This window comes from Branchiostoma floridae, chromosome 14 (genome assembly GCF_000003815.2).
Source record: "Branchiostoma floridae strain S238N-H82 chromosome 14, Bfl_VNyyK, whole genome shotgun sequence".
In the NCBI taxonomy this organism is placed as follows: domain Eukaryota; kingdom Metazoa; phylum Chordata; class Leptocardii; order Amphioxiformes; family Branchiostomatidae; genus Branchiostoma; species Branchiostoma floridae.
The window spans coordinates 7,504,523-7,525,674 of NC_049992.1; the positions used below are offsets into that span (position 1 = coordinate 7,504,523).

General features: G+C 39.0%; 1 protein-coding gene across 1 annotated transcript in view; it reads right to left on the reverse strand.

Annotated features, from left to right (window-relative positions):
- Positions 1-21,152, reverse strand: part of LOC118430411 (activated CDC42 kinase 1-like) — a 51,850-nt gene that overhangs the window by 9,094 nt on the left and 21,604 nt on the right. The window contains exons 3-7 of the mRNA XM_035841264.1: positions 8,602-8,814; positions 3,023-3,175; positions 2,422-2,607; positions 991-1,082; positions 353-479 (exon numbers count right to left, since the gene is read on the reverse strand). Coding sequence (XP_035697157.1) covers positions 353-479; positions 991-1,082; positions 2,422-2,607; positions 3,023-3,175; positions 8,602-8,814 — 771 coding nt within the window. The remainder of the gene's footprint in view (positions 1-352; positions 480-990; positions 1,083-2,421; positions 2,608-3,022; positions 3,176-8,601; positions 8,815-21,152) is intronic.

A 21,152-nucleotide genomic window follows, 5' to 3' on the forward strand; every position in this document is an offset into this window, starting at 1 on the left:
ACCAAGTTTGGAACTCCCATGCACGTTTGTAAAATGAAGTCTCAAAGTCTCAATTAAGTTGAAAGTAGTTGTTTTAGGATAAACCACAAGAGAGGAAAAGTAAAGTACAGAACAGCAAGAAAAGTATGAAGACAGTGGAGAAGAAAACAAGAAAGGTAGCTAGAGCAATACAACACAACTATACAATACAGTACAGTACTTTGTAGTATTTCTCTAGCTGCAGTTGAGACCAAAAGTATTATGTGTAAAAGATGACAAATGACAAAAAGGTGGACCATACTGCTAGTTCCTCTCTCAAGAAGATGATTTCAACATTAACACTAGAAAACATGTAAGAACTCGTCATGTTTACCTGGGTACCATTGTAACCGAGCCACGGCTCATTTCCATACGTGAACATCTCCCAAAGTGTGACTCCGAACATCCACGTGTCACTGGCGTGAGAAAAATGTCGACTCTTCAGACTCTCCGGCGCACACCTGTAAGAAAAAGACTCTTATAAGTCTTAGAATACTTCCACCAGATCAATTCACAAGTACAAAAGTGTTGAAGCAACTTACACTGCAGTGTCACTGACAAAAGACACCAGATGGTTGTCTGAAACATCTGACTGTTTTCAAAATCACATCCAGTTCTTTTGGGCATATCTTATTACCTGAATGTCTGAAAACTTTATTGATGTAACCTAAACTGCAGTTCCATCATCAGTTGCTAGGAGGCAATGCAACACCACAGCCTGTTGTCTGGAGCCCAGTGCTCCACCTGCCAGTAAGACTTACAAAGATCATGTTGCCGAGCAACAATTTATCCTAACAGTAGTCCCAAGCAGGCTACATTATGTGAATGAAATGTTCAATCCTCATCTGCAGTGCTGCAATCAAGTGCTAGGAGGCAATGTTAGTCTTCACATAGAGGCTACGGGTGGAAGTCAAGGTTAGGAAACAGTGGGTTGCTTGTCTTGCTAAAATCAATTAGGTGGAGTCGACTCACCATGCAAAAGGCACTTTCTTCTGCTCAGTCATGACATAATAGTCCTCTGTTTGTGGCAGGGCTCGCATCAAACCAAAGTCACCAATTTTTACCTGGGGGAGAAGAATAGACAAGTTCAGAGGAAGTTCACTGTTTGCTGATGTCTTTTAATATCTATAATCAAATTCTACCCCAACTGATGGTCATGTATATAACCTTATTATAATAATCACAATGACAATGACAATGATGTTTATTGCATGTTCATGCCCCAATGGGGCTAAATGCATTAAGTTTATATAAAGTTAATAACAACAAATAAACAATGATAATAATAATATGTTCATATGATTTTAGTGACTTTTCATGATAAGCATTTTTTTTTCTATCTTTTTTTATTGTTAGTCATTGGTCAAATGTGCAATGAAGCTTATAATGCCAATTGTCTTTGTTCAGTGATGGCTGGAGTGCCCTGATGTATAAATGCAGTCAGAAAGTTTTACACAAAAATGATAGGCAAAAATTACATATCTCAAGAGAGACATGAAATACACAAGGGGAAGTCTCTACTCTAGGTTTGGTTTAGGGTTGACTTTCGAAAATGTTTTCTGCTGGAATGTGTCATCATTTACAAGTTCTTCCAATCCAACAGTTTGGCAATAATCCTTGCAGTTTGAAAACAGTCCACTAGAGGGCACTTTTCAGCAATGGCAGCAGTTACTCAGGACATGTTGCAAGATCTAGTGACTGCATCAACTCCATCACCAAATTGAAACTGACAGGCAACAAGGGTCCTATTGGAGACCAAGGAAATCCTGGATGGATTGTGTTAGGAGGGACATCAAGGTGTGCAGTCTAACTAGGGTGAGCCTGCTGGACAGAGCTGCATGGAAGCGTGGTGTGAAGACTAACCGACTGCTGCCTATAGCTACTCGTTTCAGAGTCCTGCCTGGCCGAACAAGGGGACTCTGGCCGACTTATATTAAGAATAAAAGCCTAGTAGGAGTTGATTGGCCTAGGAGTGTTGGCTGGCCTGGCGGTTGCAAACTGTACACCTCTGGCACGTTATTTGGCCAATTTTTACTATTTTTCCAGCGACCTGTGGAGCCTGATAGAGGCTAGTGTCAGGGATCCGAGCAGCAGTATACTGTAATGTTTCAGTTCACTCACTCACTCACTCACTATCCATGGTTAGGTTATACTGCTGCTGGGATCCCTGATGCAGGGCTAGGCAGCAGTCGGCTAGTCTTCACACTCCGCTTCCATGCAGGGATTTAATTTCACGGTAGCGGGAAAAGGGACTTTTTGCTGTGGTTTTTAAGTTCGCGGTAGCACCATGCACTTTAGTCTCTTACTGCCATGGAAAAATGTTCGCGGTGGCTTTAATTTCGCGGTGAAAGTTTCTGCATTTACAGTCATCAAATAATTACTACTACTACTACTACTACCCACCACTTCGTTAGACGCCAGTAGTATGTTCCTTGCAGCGAGGTCCCTGTGGATGTATCTGTGAGACTCGAGGTACGCCATCCCGTTGGCGATCTGGATGGCGTACTCACACAGCGTGGCGATGGGGAAGCGGTGCCCGGCCTTTCGCAGCTTGTCCAGTAACGCTCCTTTGGGTGCGAGTTCTGTCACCTGAAAACAGTCACCAGAATTACTGAAAAGTTATATGTAAAGGTTTACTAGCTATCACTGTTTATCAGTGTAGTGAATTTGCAATTTTTAAGCGCTGAAAAGTTTCATAGATATTGGCCTGAAAAACAGAAACTATTCATATACAAATATATGTCAAAACTAAAAAGGATCCAGGTATACAGAATATGTCGAAATACACACAGGAACCAGATAATCTGGAAAGGCTTGTATTTTCAAATCATAAGGAATGTACCAAATACATGTATTATGAGAGATGATGCAGCACCACCCCATGAAATACTGAAAGTAGATAATGGTCCAACAATGTTTTCTCATTTTCACCGCAACATCCCTAATGCTGTATGAATGGACACTATGTTCCAGTTTATATCATAGACAACAGGACTGTACCAACCATCATGAGGGGGGAGGACAGCACCACCCCGTAGAGGCGGATGAGGTTGGGATGGTCCAACTGGTGCATGGCGTTGACTTCCTTCACAAAGTCCATGAAGGCGTCTGGCTGTACTAGCACCTCGTTCTTCAAACATTTCACTGCTACTGGGATCTGGAGAATGACAAAAAAATGTATATCACTTTAACATTTATGAACAAAGGCATGTATATACTAAAATGTTTATTCTTCTTTCTTTTGCCTTTTTCTATCTATTAGATACTACACTGCTACAATAAGCTGGAAAAGGAGGCAAAAAAGGGCCGTGGAGTAAAATTTTTTTTTTTATTGAAGTAGCATCTTGCTTGCCAATGCACATCTTTCCTCTAAGCAAATTCTGAAACAAAATATTGAGTTTGTCTCTAAATTTTGGTCAATTGTCTTCTAACACTGGGAAACTTAACTTAGAAAGACAATAAAAACCAATGATTTAATCAGATTTCTGGGGTTAAGTCCATCGACTTAGAAGTAAATGTACCACAAAATAGAACAACACATACCGTATTGAGGCATTATGAAATTTCACCAGTACATGTACTTATAGCACATTAAAGTATATATAAACTATTAAAGGTTCAAACATGGTTCTCTATCCTACTTTCTAAAAAGACTTTCAAAACATTTCGTGACAAGAGATTGTCTTCCCAAAAAGAAGTCAATGTTCTGCAGATACTCTACAGAACAATTCCTTTTCCTGTTACTCTGTCAGAGGTCACTGACTTTAAACCTCTACTTCCGACCCCGACGTTACGTGTACCCAGTATGCAGTATATACATTATGCAGTCGTGAACATACGGATAATGCTACTGTTACAGTTGATCCACCCCAAGCTGGGAGGCTTCCTGTGTTCAAACCCACCAAATACAATTGCAAAACTGGGACAATTGTTCTTGGGGGTGCCCCCTCCCCTTTCCTGCCTTCACCCCCTGTATTAGGACCGAAATTGGCCTGTGAACTTTCCTGAACTCTGAGTCCTCTCACAGAGGAGAATTTGGAAGGACAACAAAGTCCTTTGTGAGGCAAATAGAAGGTAAGAATAGCGGCTGGGGTAAACATTTATCATTGAAAGTCAACAGAGTAGGGCAACACCAAGTTAGCTTGCTGGTTTTCGTTAAACATATTGTCCTTGACTCTGGAGCATGATCAAGTAAATATGAAAACAATCTAGATAAAGATTATTTTTTCTACAACAAGCAAATAGTCAAGGAGTTAATCTGAGGTCACCAAAAATTGCATTACAAACTGCACAATGAGCAAGGAAAAATGAATTATAATCCAAGCAAGTACCAAGTTGATGGTGATACTATGATGAGAATTTCAAATTAGAAAAAAGCATTAGAAATTTGCAATTTTGCACAACATTTTTCATAATTTGACAGAAACAAGGATTTCATGACTAATAATAGTAATAAATAATGAAATATAAAAATTCAACGGTGGTAGGCAACAAGAGGTCGATAACCTCTGATCAACACCAGTGAGGACGACGTGCTGTTTTGCAGCAAAGAAGCTAACCACTAAATAGCTCACATCCTGTTTTTTCTGTATACCAGGGAATACTGCCACAAAAGGGTGGCCTTGCGCTTGGCATTTGCGGTTGTTTCTGACGTCAAATGCTCCACCGTGTCAAGCTTAATTTGTTTACCTTCTGACCACAGCTTCAGGAACTGTCACTGAAGATGGTTTCCTTTTTCAGTGAGCCAAGTTCATTAACATTCCATTTTCCTGTGGTAAGTTATCTGACCTTAACCCTGACAATGAGACACTGACAGGCTATTTCAAGCTGTCCTGAACGCCTTTCTTTTCTACAATGGAGTTGAAATTTGATCTAAAGCAGTCAGATTGGAATCTAGATTTGACACACAAAAGCTAGAATTTTGGCATATATGATATATACTGACAATACATGGTCATTATTGATAACAATAAAGTCTTGGTACAAAAAGCTAGTCCACCATATTGTATAAGATATTTGATAACTGCCATTAAGATGCGATGACGCGAAAATACTTCACAGTTGAAAGTACATTTGTATTATAAATATTTACAAGAATACAGGTAAACTGTATCCCTGCAATCCTTAGAAACTGACAATCGCTTGTTGTTGGGGGAAAACTACCCACAAGAAATACTGTAAGTGCCTTTAAGTTTGCAAGGATTTGATTTCGTGGTAGGAAGAAAATGGAGTGTCCATTATGGTTTTATGTTTGTAATTGAAACAAGGGGGTAGGCATAGAGAGCAAAAATATTAGGTGGTACATGTAATTTGACGCAAAAACTGTGAACATAAAACCACTATAAAAATGTCAACAATTACAGTAAGTGCCACCATGCTGACAAAGTGACTCTGAATGAAATGACCCGTGTAGTCACTTCACTTGTTCCCAGGACCTCTGACAGTTCATGGCAATTAAAACATCCTGAATTCTAACAGGAAAGGTGTAGAACGTTCAGTGTAACACTCAAGAGTCGTCTCCAGTTTTTAAAACATCCTGTGAAGTCTCTGGATGACTTGTAAGAAAACCACTGTGGGCCCTTAAAAGCTGCGGAATGTTTTGGTAAATTGAACGTAAAGGTTTTAAGTGTTTCTTTAACGATTTGTGTTCACACAAGCAAAGTAGAATGTACGTAAAAGTCTAGTGACTAGTGTTATGTGTCTGTAGCTTGTCAGGTGCTGATTGTGTTTGCAGTTCATCTTCGGGCAGAGTTGGACAAGTCCACTAGCCCTATTGTCCAGGGCAAGTGAAAGCGCTGATCGGGAAGCACATGACCTACATCACTTGCCCGATATTTCCTTTTTATTCAATTTTTATATCATTGTTACTTTTCACAGTAATAGCATCAACCCGTAGTCAACACAGCCAATATAAAAGAACTCTTATGCTGATAGTGAACATATGCAGTCATTTTAATTTCAGGCAAGTAAAAAGTTGGTTTGGGCTGGTTGATTTTTTGTGTACTTGCCCATAGGACAAGTGAATTTTAGAAAACTTGTCCAACCCTGTTTGGGCAACACTACGTATACACATCCCCAGTTCTTGTGAATATGTATATATTATACATTTTTCATACCATTATAAACTTTTGAGATGTCAATAAAGGTTAAAAGACATCCAGGCAAAAATGTATTGGCAATAAAAATTGAAAATAAAATATCGGTAGTGGAACTTTACTGGCAGTTCCCTCTCCCCATCTTTTTTAGGTCAGAAATTAATATTTCATTGTGTTGCTTCAAGGCATGTTTTACAACTTCCTGAAAGTATGACACTTTACTACCTGCTAAAAAAACACAATTGTTGCCGATAAAACTTGGGAAGGACACTATTCAGAAGTTGCTATGTGTTACAATTTACTACCTCCGTAGTACCTGTTAGAAAAACACAATTGTTGCAGATAAAACTTGGGAAGGGCACTATTCAGAAGTTGCTATTTCCGTTTCAACCTTTTCGAAAGGCCGTTTTACTCATGCTGTCTTCCTGTGAGTCACAGTTGATAACAGGTTTTTCACTAAGCGCCTTAGCACTTAGAGATGTCAAATCCCTGGACAAAGGTACTTAATGTCCTTAGCGAGCATTGGAGACATTTCTGGAGGTATTTTGGGAGGAAACTCTACAAGGGAAGCCGATTGGAAGAATAGTACAGACCTAGGTAATAATAACCACTTAGGTTAATAAGTGAAGGAAGTGAGTCAACATATTCTAGGACAAGACATGACATAGTTTTTTTCTTTTGTGGTTTTGCTTCTGTTGTCTTGTACTTAACAAGGGTCTGACAGGATAAGCTTAAAATAACAAATGGCAAATCAATATTTGTGCTGTGTAAGGAACTGAAACACACAAAGTATGAAGACCTGATAATCTTACACACGCAGAGGGCAATGCTAGCATTTGGCTCTAAGTATTCACACATAAAACTGATGCATGTATCAAGCAACAATAGGAGGCTAAAAATCTGATTGACCCAACCAAATCAGAACAAGACCAGTGCTCTAATTCAGAAGAAAGTTAAATTTGTACAAAGTTTGAAGTAGGGTCCCCCAGTATTCCTGTTACTGCTAGATGGGAGTTTCCGTGTCTATGGACGGCTTTTCTTTGCAGTGGATACCTTTATCTGGTATCTTGGCTTTTCCAAATGTCCCTTTGGTAAGAATGTCAGCATTAATTGCCACAAAACAATCCCAAGTTGCATGAAAATACTTTGTAGGCATCTGCATTATTTTGAATTGAAAACTGCCTCTCAAAATTTACAATATAGTATTTCAAAGGGTCACAAGTTCGAAGATCTTCAGATGAGGCACCCTCACAAATTAAACATGGATAGATTCCTCCCTCGACATATGTGTCTGCTTTTCCTCTATAGTAGAGTCAGGTAGAAATATGCTGGGACCATCCCCTTGCCACGATCTACGCTGGTCCGTCCCTGTACCAACAAATCTTGGCACAGTCTCATCAAATATTTAAGGGCTTCCGTCTGCTACTTTTCCCTGCCCTGTCCGCTAAGCATGTTTACTTCATCTTCATTTCACTGCAAATAATACTGTACATGTACGTTAGCAGGTGTATAACATGTTAGGGCACCTCTAGTCTGAGTTAGTTTTATGGACAAGATTTAGGTCCACAGTCATCTAACTAATGTAGCTAATGATACAGTATTGCAGTTAATCTCCAAGCAGATGTAATAAAAGGAGATTGGCTGTCAGACAGTTTATACAACTTACAAGCTTCTTCCCTAATGTCTGCATGCTTTGGATTTTATTCAGCTTAGCATGAGAAAAGTGCTAATCAACCTTTCAAAAGTATTATACAGTGTCAGATTACATCTGTGTCCATGTATGTATTGATTTTGACTTAACCTTCTGAAAAAAGGTTGTCCTTAGAAGCTCCATATAGCTCACAAACAATGGCAGTATCAAATTCACAGACATAAAAATACCTGCAGTTCCATACAGTTCTTAGGAAGTCACTAGGGGGACCACAATTCAATGTTTTCCAGATCAGATCAAGACACAAAAGTCAATCCATTGCTTCTAATTGACGTTGAAGGCTTCCAGGTAACCATTTTACTTTGCTCCAAGAACGAAGAACCTGAATAAGTGTAACTGGATCAACCTAAATTTAGTTGAGGTTGCTCACTATTGTCTGGGGTTTTCCCAAGGCTGTCTCCAACTTCAATTTTTTTCCCTCCCACTCATTCTTTGGGAGCACAAGTTGTTGATTTTCCTTGTTAAATGTCTTTAATAACCAAGGATCTAGAGTTAGCTTTTACTAGTTTTAGACTAGAGTAGACACCCTTGATATTGTTTTTACTTTGTCTGAATGTGTCATGTTACCTGCAATTTGCCCACGGGCAAGAATTTGCAATAAACTTTATTATTTAATGTTTCCATCCCAACCAGCACATTTTCGTCCTGGGCCAGACGGATGGGCCTGGGAGATAGCCCTTGGAAAACCCTAAGTTGGATACCACCTTGAAAAGTCCCTGTAGGCGATATGTTTTCCCCCTCGTTAAATAAACAAACAAATAAATCAAAGCGTCGTACCGTGCATCCTCCCGGTGTTGTCCAGTCGCCCTTCCTGACCACTCCGAAGGACCCGTCTCCCAGCTTCTCGTACAGACACAGCTCCTTCTCACTGATGAGGCAGGTGAGCTGGGAGGTGTTGAAGGACATGGACGCTGTGGTGGAGGTGGGGGAGGGGCGCTTCGCTGTGAAGGACGGTTTACTGGGGCACTCCGGCTCTTTTCTTAGCAGCACCTGCGATGGATGAGAAGATACACACATGAGGAAACCTTGTAATACAAGGGCCATATGACACTTGGGCTAGCCTCTTTCCTTAGCCACACTTGGAATAGATAAGAAGAAATCCACATGAGAAAACCTTGTGTAATACTATTAAAAGAGCCTCTGGATTTTTTTTAGCAGGACCTACAATAGATGAGGAGAAATATACACAATGTACGTGTCAAAAGCTTGTAATAGTAGGGACTTAGGACACTCTTGATCTTAGCTGCACCTGGATCAAACAATAAGAAAATACTACACACAAGAAAACCTTTTAATTCAAGGGTCGTAGGACACTCTATCTCTTTTCTTTTTAGCACCGGAATGGACAATAAGAAATCCACGAGTGAAACGAGGGCCTTAGGATACTCTAGATCTTTTCTTAGAGCAGCACCTGGGTCAAACATTAGGAAATACACAAGAAAACCTTGCACCTGTGATAAAGGATGGAAATATTCATGAGTCACACATAAAAGATATGTCTGGAAGAAAGCATAACACTATGACGGTATGACCTCATATCTTCAATCTTAGATTTGAAGTTGAAGGATAGATGAAGTGCTCTCTATATTGGTCAATGTAAACAGCACAATGTAATCCACAACATACAGACAGCAGGGTTCAAGGCCACAAGCAGACCAAGAAAGACCTAGATTACAGGTACGTAAGAGACACTGCCCTTACGTGCATCCCAGCCCTCAGGGTGTCTAAACTCCCCGCCGATCAACAATCGTAACTCTCCGCAACCTCACAACGAAAACAAGCAGAGGAACAGCGCGTGTACGTGAGTTAGTGCGTTGCTCGGCGGCTAGTAGACACAACAGAAGGTCTGGGACACTTGTGAGTCGCCTCACGTTCCCAGCTTTGCATTATCATACTGATCTTGACAGGCCCGCCCACGCTTTTTGCCTCAGAGGGACTCCAGGTTGGATAGACTGGCTTAAATCACAGGCTGAAGACACTGGGAAAACGCACCTATGTTACACAGCTGATTTCACATATTAAATCTCCAAGCAGATCTATCAGTCGCATCGCAGTACTGTAAGTTTGCGGTAGCGCCATTGACTGCAATCTCATACTACAATGTATTATTATGGAAAAATGTTTGCGGTGGTTTTAAGTTCGCAGTAAAGTGGTCACTGCGAAAACCGCGAACATTTCTGCATTTACAGTACCCAAACCAGTATTTATAGGCTAACGGATACTGGTTGGCCCTTTGGATACTGCCTTGCAACGGATGGATTTGCTTGGAGACTAGACTCTAGAAGACTATGGCAGACTGTCATACGATGACGTTAACAACAAGAAAATCAAAGATGGCAAACTTCACCCTATTGCCTTACAAACCTACCATGTCTACAAATTGGCATACTGGGAGAAAGAGAAAACACTCCTGAACTGTTAGACTATCATGCAGTCTATCTCTGTTACACTTACTGCTACTCAATCAATGATGGCAGACTTCACCCCTTTACTAATACCACGTAACAGTTAAGTGTTGTGTACCTACAAAACTAAGGGAAAGTCAAAATTGCTTGAAGGAAGTCAAGAACACAGACAGAAGACCTTGAAAAACCATGCTGTGTAATTATGGCATTATCTAAGCATGACCTTATGTTTAACTTTAGATTACATCATACAAAGAGTCTATGCAGTTACTATTCAAAACACTGTCTCTTCTTACCCAGAATGAACAGCTATAAAAACACATCTGCCCCCTCCTAGGATCCTGCAAAACCAATACTCACAAAACATGGCAAAACTAATGAAAAACCCTTTTCTACTTTACCGTACAACCGTACAAAAACTACTGCAAGGAACAATGCTTGACCTTCACGGTCTCAAGGTCATACCCATGGTCCATCTAGTCTTGCAGCTGCCTGCCGCCAGACAAAAGTCTTAAGATTTCCCACGCACCTTTGTTAAGAAGCAAGGTGGCGTCTTGACAGGTCTAAAGAGTCCCCTTCTAATTCCTTTGAGTGAACGTTTCCTAGTCAGGCTACAGCAAGTAAATTTTATGGATGACATCCATATATACACTGACTTTTGTCTGATTTCACGAAAAAATTAGATGTTTTGTTCTCTACACTGTCTACAGCAATGGTGAAAAAAATGAAAATGGGAAAATAAGTTGTAAAAATTTATCTGTTCTATTGCACATTTTGTCCCAGATGCAGTGACACTAATTTGGCCCAATCTGCACAGTTTTTACCGATATCTATGAACATTTCTGCATTTACAGTACACACATCACTTGTTGGTTGTGATACAATGTTTTATAGCATCTTTTTTTCCTTTTCTGCTCACACATTTATAGTAAATTATACTTGGAACATACAAAAGATGTCATACATAAAATTGACTTCCTATGGCCTAACCTTCTCTCCTGGGTTTCCCCCAGGCAGGGTCACTAGAGGTCACAGAGTCACTTTTATCACTGCTGACACCAGCTGACACAGGTGATTAATAGCCAGTGTCACACAACAGTTTAACCAAGATTTTAACATGACTACAAAGACAGCAGGCCCTGTGGGCTGGCTGCCCCTCCCCATTTTGCTTAGTGCAACACTTGTCAATACTATGAAGAAATTTCTAGAAACATTTCCCAGAAAAGTACCAGTCTGAAATGAGTGAAATCACTATCAACGTATTTTGGGGGACATTCCAAAAATTTTGTTTCCAAAAGTCTTGAAACTTACCAAGGGAAAATTCTCTTTGAGCACTAATGAGCAAGTCATGTGTAGTTATAGTATGACATAATTTATAAGACTTATGAGTTAGGACTACGCCGTTCTTTTATAGTGCTGTCAGTTTAGCAATCTAAATAACAAAGCAGTAAATGAAGTCATTTCCTGAACTTAAAAGCCTAGCTTTGTTTTACTCAAGGTACAAGTATATACATATTAAACATTACATAAAATATATGATTCCTGTGGATATTTTCAAATGACATCCACTGATATCAACTACTAGTATTGTAACTGGCTACTATTATTCCTGACAAGATTGCGGTCTTCGCAGTCAACTCTTCACAGTGAACTTACAACCACCAGTGTTTTCATTATCCGCAGGTTGGGGCAATACGGAATACCCTGTGTTATATTATACATATATGCTGTTGTATATATTGGAATACATATATAAACCAAACCTTCTTGTCCCTTCAAAGAGTACCTAAAACAGAGTTTAATTCTACTTTCAAATCAATCCCCCATATTGTCTAATTGAAAAGCAAGTGAGTGAGTTCTATACCAACACATACCTTATACCATGAAGAACGTTTCTCTGACACCGTCGTCATCCTTCAAGCAACTAAAACTAGTTCCAGTCCTTTGTCTTAGTCCCTTCTGCTTCTAAGATCACCTGATAGTGACTTAACATACCCAAACTAAATGCTCCAACCACTACCAGTCCACCCACCACCTATACTTCCTGTAAGAAGAGAGGAAGAACGCACCTTACGTAGTACTAGTAGTGACCCCCCCCCCCCCCCCCACGCTTTGCCACTTACCACATATGGTTCTTCCCCTCGGGCACTTCCTGCCAGGTAACACTTTGTAAATCAGCCAACAACTTTTCTTTTTTTCTTCTTTACTACAACCTTACAAGAATAGCTGCTGATTGTAGGGCTTTTGGAAGTTACCATGGAGCAAGGTTTAGAATTTTGAGTATGACGCATGATGATGTGTCATTCAAGAAAATTCCAGCTAGGAAGGAAGAAACTTCCTGTAAGACTGACTGTTCCGATCTCGATCACGTCAGGTTTGGAATTCCTGCTACTTGTCGCCCACTTGCCCGCCGGAATGGTGACTTGCAATTCCAGGGATTTCTTTTGTGCCGATCCAAATGCCAGGAAAATAATTGAGCTAATGACTGTCTCATATAAACCAGAAATCGACAGTGACAAGACTTAGTCCATGTCTCCCGATTTTACTTTGGATTGTACCAAGTACCCAACAATGTAGGGGGGACCAGTAAACAAAGATAAAAGGTGACTTATAAGTGTCAAGAAAATTAAAGCAATGACATTTAAGGTAGACCAGAGATCGAAACATTGTCCAGTCTTCTGGTGGTGCCTTGGAACGAACCATTGTTCACTACAACATAGGGGTTTCCAGTAAAACATGGAAGTCACTGAGTAAACTAAACTTCTGTTCTGTATTGTAATGCTTTTATAGCTCACTTACAGAACCATATTTACAAAGTATGGGGGTCATTATGTAATGCTTACAATACTTACATACTGAAAAACAAGAAACTACATCTTAATTCATATACTATATAAATCTTTTTTCTTTCTAAAAATGACTTTAGACCCATACTTTTACATTCTATGTTTCTGTTTATTTTTTTCTTCATTTTCCTAATCCTGTCTACATTGTGTGATGTTAACCAGTCACATTATTTATCTTGGCCTGACCTTTCACCCTAGGTCAGGTCACGGTGAGGTCATCACCATGGCTTTTGTAAGAAGTGACTGTAGTTCAGCCTTGTCATTTGTCCTTTCATCCCATCTGGCTTTAAAACACTATATGTATGGGGACTCCTGTCAGCTTTTACTTTCCTACAAAAATCGAAACAAAATTTCTCACTAAAAAGTTGCTTCTCTGAGTATGAGGGACTGAGGCCTCATCCCTGCCGAAATGTTTTGGCACTACTCTTAAAGTTAAGCGTCATTGATAATACCAATGCCAAATGCAGAGATACAAACCAAGTAGGTTATAGAGCTCATATACATGTATCGTCCTTGTTCAAACTCAGCAAAGTTGAATGTGTTGACAAATATTCTTCAAATGAATTTAACACAGGAAAATAATGGCTCTGGAAAAATTATTGAAAACGCTTCTTAATGTTCGCATAAAAATAATTTGCGACCATCCTTGACTAAAAACCTATCAAACAGCACCTTATAAAATAGAAAAATGATTTGCATCCTTTTAAATGAATGAATCTAACTAGAGTTCGGGGACCTCATACCTCCATGAAATATTTATTGCTTTTTTGTGGATGGTAGGTATGTTTATAGTCGGTTGTATTTGAGAGTAATGGTTATATAATATAAATGTTATGGGAAAGTAGTGGTGTATTTATTTAATGACACAGAGGATGTCCATCTGATTAGTAATTATCAAAATGTGACACTTAATTGTGTAATGTGCGTTTAAGAGGTCGACGGCATATGGTAGCGTGGTGTTCCTTAAGCTTGACGTTTGGCATTTAAAATGTCTAAGGTTGTCAGCATTATTGAGGTTCGACTATGTGCCTCAGTGCGGTGTGGTGGGAGGAAGTTGGGAAACTCAGAAAGAAGAAGGGATGTGGCCAACTTTAGTCAGATGGTGATTTGATTTTCCACCAATATGTCATAACATCAGCTGTTCACACGGTACAAAAACGAGATGCACACTTTCCTCCGACAGCCCTACACCAACTGTAAGTTGAATACTTGGCGCCAACCCCGTCTGCTAACAGCTGTCACCTCACCATCTGCTTGGAGCTAAGCCCATTAACAAACACATAAAGCACGATGCCTGTACCAATATATCTCAAATATAGGGGTGATTTCTGATATTATTACATCGATTATAACGACAGATACGGCTCCCAAAATCTCATTGATTCGAGCTTTCATCACACCCCACCAACACAACAAGTATGAAACCAATCCATTCAGCCGTTCTTGAGTAATCATCTACACAGACAGAGACACATAACAGAAAATATAACCTCCATTCCATGACATTTCATGGAGGTAATTACATTCACAAATTCACCTTCACCCTATACTATTAGGTGGGGATTTGTCACTTTCTTTTATCACTAATTCATTAACAGGGTGGAGCCAATGGGAGCCAATCACCCCCTTGAGAGATAATTAAATCAACAAGTAGGCTAAACTTGATGTACCAGCTAAGTGGTGATCCGTCTGACGAAGGACAGACCTTTCTGGAAACTCACAGGTTAGGTTAGGACTTTAGTACATGTACTATAATCTCCAAGCAGATCCTATGGTAGCTAAGATAGTATCAAAAGCTGGCAGAGGAGTGAAGCCGGCCTGGGAGTGTGTATGCGACCGGTGCCCGTTTGACTCCCTTTGGCCAGCTATACTCCTTGGCCAGCTTTGATACTATCTTAAGTTATGGCACTGTAGGATCTGCTTGGAAATTACATGTAATACAGAATAATTTACAGTCCTGTGGACTTATTTACCTTTACAGTGATTTTGATATGCGTTAGAAGAGAAAGGGGGTTTTCACAGCTATTAAAATTTGCTGTTGAAATTCCAAAATGCAATTACTCCAGCCAACTGGATATCATTTGGGAAACGGTCAGTGACACTGACTGAGAAAGATAGTGGATGCTATCTAAAATGTCCAAAATCATATCCAGTTGCTTGAGTAACTGCTTTTTGGCGTATCCTATCACCTGGATGTTTAATCTTCATTCACATATGCTGTTGAAATGATTTAGAGGTACAGACCTTTCAATTCAAAACTCACACACCAACTCAAAGTAGTAGCCTTCAGATATTTGTTAGCCTTGGCTTTATAAGAAGAAATAGAACTTTTATTGCGCAACAATCGTACATGGTACAATGTATGGCAAAAAAAAGGAAGAAACAAACTTATCACCCTAATTACTAAAACAAGTATTAAACATGGTACATTTGCAGATTATGAATATAGAATGAAATTTGACATCCTAATTTCTAGAACAATAAGAGCTAGCAAAAAATGAAATGAAATAGAAAAGTAAGTAGCCATAAAATTGACTTTAGAAAGCCTTGAAATTGAAATTATATATTATTCTGTTGATTCAAGACTTCAAGCTCTGATTAATCATATTTTTTCCTATCCTAGACCTAGAAACAAGTAATTATGCTGGAATGGCCAAACTGTTGTCAAGGTCTACAGTTGAACCCTCCTAAAAAATCCTACTCAGTTCCTCCCGTATTTCCTCTCCCGATCTTTGGAATTTTAAACAAGTTGGTTAAAGGAAGGAAACACATTCCGTTCTTGTTTCCCAACCTACAAAATATTCTGGCCACTACTGTCTGGGAAGTTGTTTAATGTTTGTAGGTTTTAGACTCTTATCTTATCTTTCAAAGATATGAGGAAACATTTCCAGGATAAAAATGGTTTGGGGGTTTATGTACTGTAAGATGGAAAACTTTGTTTGAATTGTTAATTAGCTAGTCAATATACGCATTGGTATGAAAAATATACACTTTGCTGACATGAAACACTTCCAGTTTTTTTCTCTTCAAAATCGACCTCCAAATGAAATTTTTTTTTATTTTTTATAACTCACCCAATTCCAATTATGATCTGTTGTACCTTGCCTTTCTTTGTATATTATTTTGGATGGATTCATCTGAAATGGTTTTCAATGTTCTAGTTCAGGCAAAATTATTATATCATAACTAATAGAAGAAAAAACACCTTTTCTAGTATAAGTCAGATATTCAAATTTGAAGCGATATTGTTTTACACTTTTGGAAATTTACAAAATGACTTTGCAAACTCAAATCAGCCAGTGTTTGTAGGGATTTCACAGACAAGAAACAAAACACAAAGAGACCATTCCAGGAAGCCCTGTACACACAGAGAAAGAGTCCTGTGTTACTAAGTTTAGCCTGGGTTACCTGGTAGACTGACTCCTGTGGGATAGAGACAAACAATGGTCTACTCTTTTGCCATGGAGTCTGGCCACAGAAACACTGGGACTCCAAGGGACTGGGACTAACAGGCATTACTGTTACATCATGTTTTCTTATGGAAAAAAAGGGGCAAAAGTCAATCATATGAATTTCAAGGCCACAATTTTAGAAACAACTTACTAGATATATACTTACATGTTTTGTACATAGCATATTCTAAGAAAACTAGCTTTATTTTCATATCATAACATTTACTACCACGTGTGAGGCTATGGGACCGGTGAGGTGAGGTGTAGACAGCAAATAGAGATATTTTTAAAAAATCTCGATAACCCAAATTTCTGGCTCATTTCCAAAGTAAAAAATTATGACCTTGGTTTTTGTTCAAGAAAAAAATGCTAAAATGTACAATCGCAGTTTTACGTTTTGCTGCAATTTCTTTTTGTATCAAATATTCTGAATCTATTTGAGCAAAATTTCTTTCATGATTATTTTAGGCATAAAATCTTGACATGTATCACTTATTCTTAAATCTATAATTCTTAAATTCATTCTCTCTAAAATATTTGGGCAGCAAAAGGTATTCAAACAGTCTGGTTTACAATTTCAAAATTTTACTCAAAAATTTTCCTACAAAGTAGTCAAAAACTGCAGGGAAAAACGACACCAAACACTATCATTTGTTTTGGCGCCAACAGCTGTGGATCGCACAATAAGATAATTAACTGATTATGTGCAGATAAAAACACAGAACTAATCAAATGATTTGGTCAGTAGAAGCAATAACTTGACTATCCAGCAATCAACATTTCCTAACTAACAAATTAAGTGTAGGCATACATGTACATGTAACATACCAAACCAAGCAATTTTTTTTTTACATTTTTACTGGATCTAGACAAAACTGGTTGAATAAAACAAAATGCAAAACACAATTTTAATTTTCTTTTTTCAATAATAAGTTGAGAATGGGGCACCCAGACCGGGTTTCACAACACAGCTGGGATTCAAAAAGAAAAGAACCCAATACCTTAAACTCAACAAACCAGGGACTACAACCATATGAACTTAAGTGCCGGCCTGCGACGTTTTTAGCCACGCTTTTAAAACTACCACTTTGTTTGTTCCTATCAAATAAAATCTGAGCTTCCAGGCAAGAGAAACGCAACAGCTGTCACAAATTTACACTATGTTTAGCTTTTTTCTCAGTCTGCAAAGCACTGTCACACTCTGGCGGCGTTTTGACACGGACGTCGCAATTTTTCTGACTGTATTCCTACCAAAACAAGACAACTACACACAGACAGCTGACGGGATAAGCTGAAGAAGTGAACCTACCTTGCAAATAGTGTTCATTCTGCTTTTGTATCGCCCCATAAGGGATCCAGTTGTGACAGCTTTACAAAATAAAACGGCAAGGCCTGTAGGTATACATGTAGAGTAGTACTCTCTCCCAAGGAAAGTCCTGGCAGTATTCCATACAAGCGAGCGTTGTCGTGCGTCAGGCCTCTATTGTGCCACCGGATAAACTAACCCTGGGGCTTCCCTGACTAAAATGAAGCCTTCTTCCCACCACGGCAAGTTTGTCAATGGGAGATATGGGCACTGGTGTTCCTGATCAATTGGAACATGCATGGGTGAGCGCAGCCTTTGGTGTCACTGAGGGATCCAGCCATTCAGAGGCATACAGGAAGAGATGCAAATGACCAGGGGAAAAAAAGCCAATGGCAGTCCGGTCTGTGGTCCCCGCCTTCTGGGAGAGTGAATCATCCGTGGTGTTCACTGGGCACAGGCTTTTCAGAGAAAAGGGAAGTACCATTGTCGCCACAGAGGGAGTTTAGATAGTGGAGGCATTATGTGACCACAAGGGGTCTGTAATTTTCTCTGGTCTGGGGAAATATCATGGCAGGCACCGATGACTGGACTGGGTTCTGAGAAAGGGAAGGGTTGGGTGGAAAAGTCACCTAGGAGAGGAAATATTAACGGAAATTAACTTTTCAAGGACTTTTTCTAATTTCTTCTACATTCACTGCTAGATTGAAAAGTCAAGTTATAGTATATACTGTATTTAATAGACTTAGTTCGAGGAACTAGAAAATTTCTCTTACTATAATAACTTTGCACTACTTTCCTCACTCCACCTAGGTAGAAATGAGTACTGTACCCGACTTCAGTTGGGAAGGCAAACAGAAATGGGCTCCGTCTTCTAATACCGTGCCCTAGACATAGTGGATAACAGCCCACTGTCCCAACGGCCTAAAAAAGGCTATGGGACAACCTTTACCTTTTTACCTATCTCACCTGACAGAAAGCAATTGGTTTTAATATTCAGTCTTAATAAAATTCTCTTATTATTAGACAAGTGATATTGACATTCTCTTCTGCATCTATTGTATGTACATACATGTAGATCGCAACACAATCTATAGCGCGACAACCTAGACTCAGTGACTTATAGTATAGTTTAAAAACTGATCGTTTGAAGTAACAAAAGAGCTTCCGACGGAGGTCTAAGGTGCACACAGAGAAAGGGACACCCCAAGACCCAAACCAATGCATTAGCTGAGACTAACATGGACCTGACCCTACAACTTTTCTCACTTGTATCTGCACTAATGGGGCTCCCATAAAAGCACACCAGAAAGGCCACAACAATGTAGTTTGCTGGTTATCAAAGATTTTGAAAAACGTCGAACTGGAAAATTTGAGTCAGAGATTTGGAAGGTCTAACACACACCAAACTTCCTGGAAGGTTTGACCAATTGCTGACAACAAATATCCCAAAGATCATGTGCTAATAAGATTATGTGTCCATAACTCTTGTGAGTTTACGTTCAAGAGTGATTGGTCATCAGTATTATCCTGACGAAGGCGACAGTGGTCCTTGAAAAGTTGATCCATGTGTACTTTTGTGTTGAAAGAAAGTTTAACTTTGTACTAAAAACACACCAAACTGGTACACACAATGTAAGGAAAAATGTTGAAATTCAATTTAGACTGTTTAGAAGAACAAAGGAAAAATAACTTGCTGAAGCACTGAGTTTCTAGTTCTCTTCCCAGTCCTCTGTTTTTATTTTGACCTTGTATTTCCTTTTCGAATTTCAAATATCTGACAAGTAAGAAGCCATAATTGTGTAACAGCCGGAGTAGACAGACAAGAGGGTCTGCATGCTCTTTTTCGTAAGGCGTAGGCGGACCTTTTTAATTTCCCGTTATTCGTAAGGAAGCTATTTTATATTACGTAATTCTTAGTGGGATGAAGCGTAAAGCATTGGTAGCCTTCATGAATTTAACGTAAAGCGTAGTCAGCCATCCCAAATTTAGCGTAAATCGTTGTCAGGACCCCCCCCCCCCCCATGCAGACCCTAATGACAATTGTCAATGTAACTCTTCAAATATTGCTCTAACCTGTCCATAAATATAGAGACCTGTAAAGTCTGCAGCCAGTGCATAATTAGGGACATTCACACACTGTTGTTAGAGTCTTACATGACATCATCCTTTGACCTTGTGCATTGTTTGGAGTTAAGGTGTTTGTTTACACTGTCTGAGGAGGAAGAAATGTCACAATGACCAGACAAGACAAGACGACCTGAGCCCTATAATCAGTGGACACTAATAATGGACTCCAAGATGGCATTTTGTTACACAAATTTGGAGTATGACAAAAGACAGACGTTTCTTCCATTGCCTCAAAATGACATCACCATTTTTCATTTTCTTCTGAATGATTAGTCAAGATTTTTTCATGGCATAGGCCAAAGAACATAATATCATTTTTCTAATGTAGAAAAACAAAATGACTTCAAATTAAAAGTAAAGACCAAGTTGTAGAATAAGACAGGAAGAAGAAATTGACTTGATAATTATACATTAAAATTATATCAGACATATCTACAAACAGATTTCACAGCCATCAACATATATTCTATACACCTGTTTTGTACTTTGTGTACCGTATATTCTCGAATAAAGTACGCACTTTTTTAACTTTTCAAAATTGAAAAGGTACTACAAGTTGTTGCCAAACTTGGGGTGCGTACTTTATTTGAGGTCACTGCACAGAGAAATGGTAAAAAAGCCTAAAATAAAGCAAGGTGGAGCTACACTTCTAGTAATGTTTCAAAAGATGCACATTGTTGTTGTCTTGTAGTTGTCTAAACATGAAACAAAGAAATTGTCTAAACATGATTTACATAAGATTGGCATTTGCATACAATCCTTTTGAGTTAGTAACTTTGACTTGTACAACTGGTTTTTCCTGATTTCTTCTACCAGTTCTCAGTGATTTTCATAATTTGCAGTAGGCAATTCACAAGTTTATAGAGACAATGACAGTGTAAATGCAGGTTATTTCATGCAAACTAACCTGGGGAAAACATCATAAATTTGAATTTATCCAGTTAAAGGTCTGTTCAAAATTGGTGGAGAAGGGGTGCGTACTTTATTTGAGTTTTTCCATTTTACCTTTCATTTCCCAAAGTTCTGTCTAAGACTTGTCCAAAATCAGGGGTGCGTACTTTAATTGGGGTGCGTACTTTATTCGAGAATATACGGTAATAGTTGTTGCCATACATTGTACATGGTACAAAAATGTTGTGCAATAAATTCTCTATATTTTGGATACTTTTATTACAATACAAGTGACTCAAAC